The sequence below is a fragment of the Ctenopharyngodon idella genome, chromosome 21, assembly GCF_019924925.1.
Source record: "Ctenopharyngodon idella isolate HZGC_01 chromosome 21, HZGC01, whole genome shotgun sequence".
NCBI classification, from domain to species: Eukaryota; Metazoa; Chordata; class Actinopteri; order Cypriniformes; family Xenocyprididae; genus Ctenopharyngodon; species Ctenopharyngodon idella.
In genome coordinates this window covers 22,879,713-22,892,101 of record NC_067240.1, presented here as the reverse complement: position 1 = coordinate 22,892,101, position 12,389 = coordinate 22,879,713, and the positions used below count along the sequence as shown (strand labels likewise).

Genomic DNA, 12,389 nt, shown 5'->3' with positions numbered 1-12,389 from the left:
GTGTCCAGAAAATCGTATGAAAGAGGAATGCCGCTCAGTGTTGCTCATGCACTGCCCTTGGATCAGTTGTTCACCCTGTTTATGTTACTAATGTAATTTTGGCAGAGCAGATCAAACACCAGGGAAAGTGAGTCATCGCGTGCCGTCACGCTGTCATGAATTCCCGAGAGACAGCAGAAAGGAGGTCAGTCAATAGGAAAATAGGGGTTGGAAAAGAAAGAGAAGTAATATGAGATTCAAACAGCTTGTTAATTGTTTGTGTTGATCCTGGGTGGGATACTGGATGTGATATGAAACCCAGACTCACACTGACACATTGTTAAGTTGACAGCTGTGCTGAATGGGATTAAAGATTATTATACTGGTGCTTCGTCACAAGTTGTGGCAGGTAACGTACCAGTCCTCCAGAGGAACGTTCTCCAGGTGTGCAGTGGTGGTCTCTGAGGTGCTGGGAGCTGAAGTCTAAAAATACATAAAGGGATGAAGATTATTATTATGTATAAACATCCTTGATTTAGGTTTTTCTGCAATATACTAGTTTAAATTAGTCTTATACCTGGTGGCAACAGATGGAAACTAATATCATCTAATACTTTATAAATATAATACTTTTTTTTAAATGATCTAATTGTAAGTCATTTTGGAAAACGGTCTGCTACATGATTAAACGTAAATGCAATAAGGCACTTTTTATGAATAAGGTACAATTTTGTGTCTCGTTATTGTTTTAAAGGCATTAGATGCATATGATTTTGTTGCAAAAAATGGATAGTTCAGATTAACTATTATTTAACATAAAATTAACCTAGCATGAAAGGTAGATATATTTAAATGCATAAATTCCTTGTAAAATGGTGATTTTGGTCTGTCCCAACTTAGAGGTCATGACCTTCTCCACTGCATTCAACAATTAAAATCAAACTATAATAATTTTCACTTTGTCAAAATTACAATTTTTAAATTATCAATTGAATTAAAGTAATATTATAATATCAGCATCTTACATTTTGTTAAAAAAATATACATTTGCAATCCCATTACCCATTTTGCATTTTTATTTATTTTTAATTTCATATATTTTATCTATTTAATGTTGATGCCTATTGATGTTTACTGCTAGAAAGTAACAAAAATCGTCTCACAAGACAAAAAAAAAGAAGCTTCAAGCCTTATTTTGTACCGTATTCATGGAAAGTGCCAGCAAAATGCAGATATAATTCTTTAATCTATCTTAACAGAACAGGCTGTTTGTAAATTCAAAACTGCTGAAAAGAAGTGAAGCAACTAATTCTATGTAATTTGATCATCAACAGTATTAGACAGCAGAAAGGACACTTTGGGCAAAAAAGAATCCATTTTTTCATCTGAATGATGCAACCGAATATAATATTCATGAAGACTCCATGTTCCTCAACAAGCTTAACAGTTTGGCAAGACTGTTTCCAAGAAATGTTAGTAAGGCATTTAGCTGTGGTGAGGTAAAATGAGTTATGCATTGTGTGTGTGTGTTACCAGCTCCTGCTGAGCGGAGACCTCTGTTTCCTTGTGCTTTCTATCCATTTCTGGCATGTACGTGCAGTTGAGGAGGTTGTACCACTTGGAGCACCACTCCTCTGAATACTCCTCATCAGCCAAACTGATCTGAGCACCAGCCTTTCAAGACAAAGAAGACAAGAAATTAATTACCTAGGCTTGTATTCACACAGCATTACATAGAAGGAAATATGATTGTATTTAGACACTTTATTGACATTTAGCCATCACGCTGTTTGCTCAATCTAATATCAGACACTCACTAGGCAGTCCTCTCGGCCAGATTTGCTGGTGGTACAGACATCAATGCGTAGGGTCTTCTGTCTGAGAGCAGTGGAGGACATCTGCAAGCTAAAAGCTTCTTTGAGCTCTAAGTGTTCCTGCGGTAGAGCGCCGTGGGTGCGGAACAGACACCGAACGGGCTCTGAGCACGGCAGCACCACCACACGAACATATCTGCAATAGATTAAATGCAACCGAAGTTAAAATCTAATTAGAGATGGTCTTTAAGTAAGTTAGGTGACATGTGAATGCCAAGTATGGTAACCCATACTCAGAATTTGTCCTCTGCATTTAACCCATCCAGTTAGTGCACACACTTTAGGAGTAGTGAGTAGTGAACACACACACACACACACACACACACAGCAAACTGTGGACTAGGGCAGCACGATAAATCGCAATTAACATGAAATTGTACATTCGGAAATTATGAAATTGCAATAGCTGCGATTATTTTTTTATGCACAGCTTGTCAATGAAGCACGACTCTGTGATCAGTAGTACATGCTGCTCCATCTGAAAGCACTGTGAGTTTGAGTTGCTTATTACATGCATTTGAAAAAGCAACACGCGTCAAATATCTTTCCAAAGATAAGCATTTATGAACCTCTTGTCCAACAAAAGATAATTTTACTCCAAGCTCCCTTCATAACATCAGTTGAGTGTTTGAAAACATCCTTCTGTAAGATGATGTGGCTTCTTACACAGAATAAGGCACACAACATATTATTTCATAGTATTCTATACAGTGATAAAGGTTATGTCGGTTAGCACTGAAGTATAAATATATTTTATTATCATGAAAATACCTGAGAAGGCTTGAAGAACTCAGATAAACCATATATTGTCATAGTCGTGTGTTTATTAGTCATGTTTAATCAATCAAAGTGTTTCAATCTTCTGTTTATTCAGCTACAGCAATAGCATGATGCCCATAGGGATTTCATGGAACAATGTGCGTTATATTGTACTTCTGCAGGGCATATTTGGAGTTTCTGCGTGAGAGCGCCCTCTGGCTTTCAGATGGGGCAGCATTTAATACTGATTATAGAGCCATGCTTCACTGAGAAGCTGCACATAAAAAATAGCAGCCTTTGCCAAATTGCGTGTGGTTTAATTTTGTGCAGCCCTACCCAGAGCAGTGGGCAGCCTTTTTTTTTTTTTGCTGTGGTGCCCAGGGAGTGATTGGGGGGTTAGGTGCCTTGCTCAATGGCACCTCAGTCATTTCTTGAGACTCGAACCCACAACCTTTGGGTTACCAGTCTGACTCTCTAACCGTTAGGTCACGACTGCCCAAAAAGTCAGAGATGCCCTTTAAAGTCAGAGATGGGCATGTACATCATAGATCAGTGGTTCTCAAATGTGGGAAGAATAAACTTCAGGTTTAGGCATCAAATAATTCAATAAAATGCCTATTCAAGGAGTCACGATTCAGTTCAAGATTTACTAGACCTTCCAATCTGTCACATACCTGGAGGCAACAGATGCAAGCTAATTATTATACGATACTTTATAAATGTAAACCTTTCTGTCATTTTGGAAAACAGGTTCTGCTGAAAGTAGAGGCCTTTTTATGACTAGGATACTATTTTGTGTCCTAACCTAAACTTTTAAAAGCATTAGATGCACATGTTTTTTGTTGCAAAAAATGGATAGTTTAGATGAACTATTATTTAAAATAAAATTAAGGTAGACAGTGAAAGGTATATTAAGGTTTATTGCTAGAAAGTAACACACAGAGCTGCAAGCCTTATTTTGTACCATATTTGTGGAAGAACTGGCCAATCACAGATCAGTGGTTTTCAACTGGTGGGTTTTAACTCCAAAAATGGAGGTGGGAAAATCTACTTTGTGTTGAGGCATCAAATGATTCAATAAAATGTCAATTCAATGAGTCACGTTCCAAAATGATTCTCAATGGATCTCAATTTTTCAGGCAAAACTGCAGGGGTGTTATGGTTGCTTGCTGCTAAATTGTGTGTAAATACGCATAAAAGCCGTAATAAAATGTCTGTTCTGACATGTACATGAAAATGATTAACTTTCAAGCACTATCAGGTTTAATTATTTTTGTGGATTGATCCACAATCATTTGAGAAAGTATTGCAAAGTATCTGTGAATTGATTCCTCCACTTCATTTACCATACAACTTTTGAACGGGTTAATTCCATTTGTAAAACCCAGCACATTTCCCTTGCAGAGATGCTTCATCAAAATTACATCCTGCTGAATAAAATTAATGTCTCCATCAACTTTAAATGAAGCTGGCTGAGAGAGCGCAATCCTTACATGTTCTGGTTGGCTGGCAGGGAGAGCGCGCTATAGTTGGAGAGCTGCATTACGAACACTGTGAACTTCTTCTCTTTCGCTTCATACTTCAGGCCGAGTTTGATCTGAGCGCTGCTTGCTGAGCTCCCGTCATCATAACCCAGCAGCTGCTCGACAGGAAGCCCAGGCCTAGGGGAATGAACAGCAACGTTATACTATCCAAATCAGGGTCTGTGAAAAAAACATCACTTATTATAAAACTCTAGTGGCCTACCTTTTCTCTGAGGGCTCGTATACCCCACTGTCACCTGCAACCGATTCGTCAGACACTGCCGACGTTACTCCCGCCTTCTTCGATCCAGGCCCGGGCACCCTCATTTGCGTAACAGCATCTTCATTGCACAGAAAAGTGGTGAGTAGAAATGTGACACTGCTTCACTCTGGAAGGGTGTTACGTTCCTGAGCTCGAGCGAGTTCACCTGCTAGGCTACTTTGGAGTAAATCTACCCTAACATACTAGACATTCAGAGGGTTTCTCTAGTTTCAGGTGGAATTCTGGGTTGCCAACGACAAATAAAGTGTGTCCAAGATGAAGGAAAAGGAAAAAGTTATAAACATATAAAACATATTTGAGTTAAAACATCTTAATTAGCTGAACGGCATGATTTTTTTTCCCCAACGGTTCAGCGGAAATCCCCGCCCTGCAACCAATTTCATTGGCTGAGGAATACAGAGACGGGTAGGTTTAGGGATCAGGGTTGGGTTTAGGCAATCGTTATTGTGATTGACATGGCCAATGAAATGTTTAGAATCGGCTCCAGGGCGGGATTTCTGCTGAACTGGTTTGGGGAAAAAAAAAAAAAAAATCACGTGTTTCTACAAAATAAAACCGGAAACCGGTCACACGTCCCGGAGCCTTGGTTAAAATTTTCTCACGATTTACAAATAGTTGCAAACATTTGGGATATTGTAAGTACTCAAGTGAACAAAATATATAACACTGGCCTAGTGGTTTTTGGATATTTTACTTTAAAATTCTTACATATTGCACCTTTAAGTGTCTGCATAATATTTGCAGTAGGATGGAGTGGGGCTATATAAAATTGCAAACTAAACCATTCATCAATCAATAATTTTACTTTTAATGCTGAAGTATTCAAAATCAAGTACTTTTGTCCTTTTACTAAAGTAAAATTGAAAAGAGTACTTAAAGGGGACCTATTATGCCCCATTTTACAAGTGAAGTTTTAGCTCAAAATAACCCACAGATAATTTTTTATAGCATGTTAAAATTGCCACTTTTTGGGGTTGAGCAAAAACACTCCGTTTCAGTGTGTGCCCTTTAAATGCAAATGAGCCATTGCACTCTGCCAAAGAGGGCGGGGCTTCAAGAGCTCATTCTCCGGTGTCAGGATTCATTCAGGACGCACTGTAATGTCAGAAACTGCATATATGTGCTGCATGGAGATAGAACAGGTATAGTTTAGTTCAATTATGGTTATAACTTAAATTGTCTTCTTGTTTTTATCTACTATATTAGTACAAGTTTTATGACGTTTATTGTACTTCACACAAAAGATGAAACGTCCGTTTTCACTCTAGAAAATCACTGTAAGAGCTTAATAAAACACAGTGCAAGTGTGCATTAAAATATTATTCATAAATTCTCTCTCTCCCTTGCATTATCATCAACATACATAGCGAAGTACACAGAAACACTCATTACTAACTAACAGTAAACAAATATATAAAGACCTTATGCCTTTTCAGGTGGTGCTTAATAAACTGGTAAACTTTATATCCGTAAATCAACTCTGATGAACTGTAATAAAGTGCTCTCACCTTCATTACTGCCGTATCCAGTATTACTCTGGAGACTGTAAGCTGGATCACGAACAGTTTACTGATCTATCCTTGAGTAACAACTTTTTAGCACAACCTCTGTTTTGTATTGTCACTTTTTATTGACATTCGTTCACAAAGCAGTCTGGTGTGAAATGATTCGTGCAGATATAAATGAATTTCGGTAGAGTTGAGGGAGCATTTTCTTCGAAAACAAAATTAATCCACCTCGTCTTCAGCGGCTCAGATTTAGGGAGTAAATTGAGAGAGCTATGTGGATTAATCTATCCAGCTACAGAACACCTAAAACGCTTGGGAGACATTCTCGTCAGTGCAGCAATGGCGGACTGTACAACTGGCTGTGAACTCCCTCAGGGCGGTTCTATGTTAAAACGACAGTGTCTGTCAGCATTCGTGGGCAGGGCCTGTGGCTAATATGACGCCCTGCCAGGGATCTGGAAACGGCTTGTTCTGAGACAGTGCTTATGATTTATGGGGATTAAAAAAAAAAAAAAAAAAAGTGGTTGGATTTTTATCCTTATAGGGTGGTTGTGTACACACACTGCCAACACACATTTATAGCCAAACACCATGCAAAAGCGAATTTTGCATAATAGGTCCCCTACTTTTACTGGAGTAACATTTCATTAGGGTATGTGTACTTTTACTCAAATACTTGATTTGTGTACTTCGTCCACCACTGGTTTTTGGAGAGTCGCACCACTTGACATTTTACAACCTGAACGAACCTTGCCTTTTCATAAAAAAGTGAAATTACCTGATATTTTAAGACTTATTCACCTTGACACAGTCATGAGGGTCTGCAGGGTGTTGTTTACACCAAATGACTTTTACTTGGTGAACCACATGATTTTAATAAGCAATGAAACAGTTTGAGCCATGTACCTTTCGAAGACTCTACTGCGGCCATAATGTTGTCTTGTTTGTTGTCACGGTAGGCCAGCTGCCCCTGCTGCTGGTCCTCATCTAGCCGGAGCTCCATCAGCCTGGTTTGCAGATCTAAATCCAACTGTGAGGCCGGACCAGAAAAGGCCTCTCCTGACAGGAAGGAAGCATCAGTAACGAGGGGAGAGCAAGGAGGAGAGAGGGAAGACAGCGAGGAACGTGGGGACAGGGAGCTCATGGAGTGAGGGGTCTCTGACAGCCGCAACACTTGGGTTCTCTGGCCCATCCCCGGCCCACCGCCCACCTGCCTGGATGAGGATGAGACCTCATTCTCATGGATGGTGGTGATGGAGCTGGAGGGCCTGTAGCCAGAGGTGCTTCCCTCCTGCAAAATAGAGTCCAGTTTGTTCTGGAAGTCAGGGTCGCCCAGTTCAGGCTGCTCCAGGTAGATGTCGGTGAAGCTGAGAGAGGAAGTGGAGCCTAAGCTGGAGGTGGCCAGGGATCCTCGGCTGGAAGTCAGTGATCCACGGCTGCTGCCCGAGGAACATGACAGCGTGCTGGCAGACAGACTGGAATTTTGACGTCGATGGAAAGAGACAGTGGGAGGGACAGAAGGAGAGCAGGAAAGTTAATTGAAAAGCAGCTCTGGTTCATGCATACCATCCCACTCTACCCTATTTCAAATCCTGACATCAAATGCATTCTGCTTTAAAGTAAACATGCTAATTAAGGCATGGCAGGCTCACTAGTGAAACACACAAGGGACTGTTCCTTCATGCAACATGCCTTTGATGTGCCTCAACTAGATGCTGAGGATAAATTAGGCATTAGTCATAATAAAAAAGCAAGGGCAAAGCTGTTGTTTAAGTTAACAAGAGCATTCTGTTGCATAGTTTTATAACTTCAAAAGTCTGATTCTTCAGATATTATGAGCATTCTTATTGCAAAGTCATTACATCATATATAGTGACACAAAGTTACGCAATGATATGCAGCCTCCTCTTCCTGCTAATATTCAAAACTGCCTAATAAATGAGTTACAAATTAAATTTGTGCCTTTTTATCATAACTTTCACACCATCAGAATGTTTTTCAATGGACTAGGGATGCACAATATATCAGTTTCATATTCGTTATTGGTCAATTTCCTGTATTTTTACATTAAGATTTTCTATGTGGGTCATTTAATGCTCACTTAAAAAGATATTTCAACCAAAAATAAAAATTATGTCATCAACCGTGCATGCTTGATGTGCAAGAACAAACCTCGTTGGTTCTTGCAGAAGCTCAAACGTGCTTGTGTGGCACGCAAGAACAAATTTAATTGGTTCTTAAGCTTCTACATTTAAGCTTGTTTATTATATTTGATGTGCTCCATGTATGTGTGAATATAAATGTTTGTATGTGAATAAAAGCCTAAATTAAAAGCCTAATTCATCATATAAAGTGACTTGATTTATATGGATTATTTTTTACAATGTTTATGAACTTTTTGAAGCTTTAACATTTTTGTTACATGGACTTCCAATAGATGGACAAAAATGTTTGTGAATAATAATAATAATAATAATTTAACGAGAATATGAAAAATGTCTTCATTTGTGTTCCAAAGATAAACAATAGTCTCTCTCTCTCTTTCTATATATATATATATTTATAATGGTTTATAAACCATTTATGGTGTAATATGACTATAATTATCAGTTTATTAGTATCCACCAGAATTTATTAACATTGGTGCATCCTGATTAAACAGGTAGAAAAAGTAAATATATGTTGTTCATATTATGAGTGTTATTTGTATTGTCCATTTTATTTAAATGTCAGTGTTGGTGGATACCTTTTCAGCTGGGTGTGCAGGGAAGACGCCAACCTCACCGTCTCCTCCAGCTCCTTCACTAGTTTGTTTCTCCTATAGTGCAGCCTTAGCCTGAGCAAAGCAACACAGAGAACTTGGTGAGTTAGTACTATAATATATATATAGAATATATCATTTAGAAAATAAGAAGAAATGTAAGATAAAACTAAATTCAACTCCATTAACTTTCTTAATGTATATATAATCTTTTTGTGGTTCTTTTAATGAAATGATGTTGGTTTGTTATTCAACAGCAGCACATGAAGAAGGCACCCATTGTGTTCAACCTTTTGTGCAGCTCAGATTACAGGAAGAGTGCAGACGCCAAGCTAAACGAGGATACAGTATCTAGAGTAGAGAACAAGGACCCTGTTCAAATAACTGAGAGAGAACGAGTGAGAATAAGACCAACAGAAAGAGAGAATGAAGAGTGAGTGAGTCAAGCAAAAAAAGCCTAATTGGTTCTCACCTAGGTAACCTGATCTGGAAACGCAGGTGCCTCTTCTAAGACCCTGTTTACACCTGGTATTAAGATGCATTTTGGTCGATCAGATCACAAGTGGACAACGCTAAATACAGGTGTAAACGGGGTGTAAAACATTTTGAGCTTGTCCACCTTCAACTGCTTCCTGAGGTAGTCGAATACGCATTCGACCAGATTGCTTTCGCAGTGTAAACTCTCATGTTGTCAAATGCATTCGAACAGCCACAAAAGATGTCTACATTATGGGAAGCGCGCTAGCCAGAGGGGATTTAAACTTTGTCGGCTGAAGACCCAAGTTTGGTTTGAAGACGAATAACGTACTAAGCACAAAGTTCTCTCACCATTCTTGATTTGTAACACACACTCACCGCGTCCGGAGTGGTCTTGTGGCTATCAGAGCAGAAATAAAAGCTGATGCTCTCCGTATGTTTTTCTGTCATCTCCTTTCGAGTTCAGATGTAAATTGCATGAGCTTATTTGGTCCATTAGATCAAAAGATCTGAAAAAGCCCATACATTTACCTGTGCAGAGACCCTCCCCTCGAAAGAAATCAGAACAGAAGTGGTTGAAAGCAGACAAAAGAGACGGATTAAAACACCAGGTGTAAACGGGAATGTGTCTGCCTCATCTACTTGTGATCCGATTGACCAAAATGGATCTTGTGCAAGTGCAAGACTCGCTACAAACCACAAGAGATAAAACTAGCAGACTTTTAGACTAGTAGACTTTTATGAACCATTTGAATACGTGACATTCAACTTCTACCATTTTAGGCCTAAATTTACAAAACCAAATTGTGCCATTATAATGGATGGGACATGCAGCAAATTAAATTAACAAAGTGACTGCTGTGCTGCTCATTTTGCATAATGCCAAATATCTTTGCGAGTACGGCCTCTGCACATCAAGCCTTAAGTCAACATTTTTAAGTCTAAAAGAGGCTTTCAGAGTTGGTTTTGGTTAATAATTATTGAGTAGATTTTCCTTGGCGGACACATTGAGAGCACAGCTGTAGCGCCCCAGATCGGAGCCCTATCGTGTTTCCACAATAATGACGCCTTAACCGTTCATACTAGAATGGATTTTTGAGGTGAACTGATCTAACATGCTGTCGGGAAAAAGGAAAAACACTAAAGATCAGAACCAAAAGATTTTAGTTTTGAATTCTGCAAAGGGTGATCATCATTCCCACACTTACTGACCAATAATTTTCCATGACGTTTACAATCATTTGCAATGGATGGATAAGGATTGATTTATTTATTTATAGCATTTTTTTTTTAATAGAAAATAGAGAATCAATTTCCAAGATAGTGGGAACTTTGAAGGCCTTTATTCCTGCATGAACTTAACACGTTCCTATTCTATGGTGCCGTCGTGTAACCAAAGAAATATACCACTGGAACCAAATACATGGAACTCTGCTGGCCCAGTTAACCATCTCACCTCTCGGTCAGTGCTTTGCTCTGGTTGTCCCGTGCAGCTTGCAGGTCCTTCTCGAGTCGTTTCTTTTCAGATTCAATCTTCTCTGCCTCGCTGGGTGCGCGCTTGCATGGCTTTACATACTGCAGTTCCTTTAGCAGCTCTTCCTTCTCGTTGATGAGGATTAAGCGATCTCTCTCTGGGTCCAGAAGGCCCGGCCATGCCTCGCTATCCAGTTTAGCAATCTGGACCTCAATATTTGCAATCCTGATTGAGCAGCAAAGTGAATAAGGCAACGTAAAGAAAGTTAAGTATGCAACTATTGTCAGAGATAAATATAGCGACAGGTTGATTTCAAAATCCATTTACAGCCTGATTAGTAGACAATATTTTGTTTTCAAATTTTAAGTAAATATAAAGTAAAAATAATTTCAGTGTGCATTTCATTTGCTATACAGTTGGGCCAAAAATCTGAAACCACTACTGATATTTTGCATTTGATTACTTACACTCAAATAAAAAAAAAATATATATATATATATATACATACATACACACACACAAAGTGTATTATATTATATTGACCTGTATATTGCATTGCATTGCTGATTAAAAACCTTTATTGACCACTAGCTAAAACTAATCACTCAGGAGAAAATTCAGAAGAAAAACAGATACCTTCTTTTTGCCTCCTCATATTTCAGACTCAGTCGTACCTTCTCAGCCAGTTTATTTGAGCTTGATACAAACTAATTAAAAAAGAATCACAATTTAAAAAACAAATACTTCTCTGAAATTATAAAAGATATTTTATTCTACAAATGACTTGCACATTGTGAAACCACTAAAAGACACCATAGTCATTCATCATTTACAAGCATGTAAAACCCAGTGCTGAAGGCCGTCTCTCACCTCAGCAGGTATGTCTGTTTGAGACTCGGCATCTGAGTAGAGACGGGGCAGAGAGAGGTTTGAGTTGGCCAGGGACGGATTGCTGGCCCACAGGTCAGACTGAGAGCCATAATCTAACTGGAAATCATCCTTCAGTACAGCCAGTTTCTAAAAGAAAAACACAATAACCAGATGTCAGCATGTGATTTTGTCCCAGCATTTCACCTTTAAGTGAGGTCAGAAAATCTTTGTCCTCTATTTACTGTTCTCTCACAGATATCGATTGCAGACAGAACATTCAGAACATTTCTGAGATGACAACTGCCGACAGCGGCTTAAGCATAATTCAGGTGTCTGACACCTTCTGTGTTAGAGAGAACTGAAGTTACCTGTGTGATTATTAAGTAATGAGTAAAGAAAGGCAGTGAGACTACAGGGAGAAGAGTTTATTTGCAAGAAAGAAACACAAAGCTATGAGTGTGCATGTTACGGGCGAACACACGCATGACGGAAGAGGTCTGCCAGCTGCAACGGGGGGCATGCATTATTTAGCATTGCCCGCCTCTCCATATGCTCGTCGAACAGTGTGAGGAAAAGTTGGAAATAAATAAATAAATAAATAATAAAAGAAGAGGCAAAACAAGAGGGAATAATACCCAAGGAATATGGGGTCAGCTTGGGCTCACTGTGAGCACAAAATTTGCTCTCTGACAGTTTAAACGCTTCATATGCTACTGTGACATTTGGGAAGACTGACTCCATCTGCCAAACGTACTCTACCGTTCAAAAGTTGGGCAGTTAGTATTATTTTTAAGAAATTAATATCTTCATTGTTACCAATAATTCTATTTCAAATAAATGCTGTTCTTTTGAAAACACCGTACCACGCTTTCCACAAAAAT

General features: G+C 38.9%; 1 protein-coding gene across 2 annotated transcripts in view; it reads right to left on the bottom strand.

Moving 5' to 3' along the window:
* The window catches only part of wwc1 (WW and C2 domain containing 1), a 50,835-nt gene that overhangs the window by 13,739 nt on the left and 24,707 nt on the right, over positions 1 to 12,389 (bottom strand). For both annotated transcript variants that reach the window (XM_051878089.1, XM_051878090.1), the window contains exons 7-16: positions 11,509 to 11,655; positions 11,275 to 11,345; positions 10,621 to 10,863; positions 8,673 to 8,762; positions 6,833 to 7,401; positions 4,359 to 4,476; positions 4,106 to 4,273; positions 1,797 to 1,989; positions 1,513 to 1,653; positions 398 to 462 (exon numbers count right to left, since the gene is read on the bottom strand). In XM_051878089.1, coding sequence (XP_051734049.1) covers positions 398 to 462; positions 1,513 to 1,653; positions 1,797 to 1,989; positions 4,106 to 4,273; positions 4,359 to 4,476; positions 6,833 to 7,401; positions 8,673 to 8,762; positions 10,621 to 10,863; positions 11,275 to 11,345; positions 11,509 to 11,655 — 1,805 coding nt within the window. The remainder of the gene's footprint in view (positions 1 to 397; positions 463 to 1,512; positions 1,654 to 1,796; positions 1,990 to 4,105; positions 4,274 to 4,358; positions 4,477 to 6,832; positions 7,402 to 8,672; positions 8,763 to 10,620; positions 10,864 to 11,274; positions 11,346 to 11,508; positions 11,656 to 12,389) is intronic.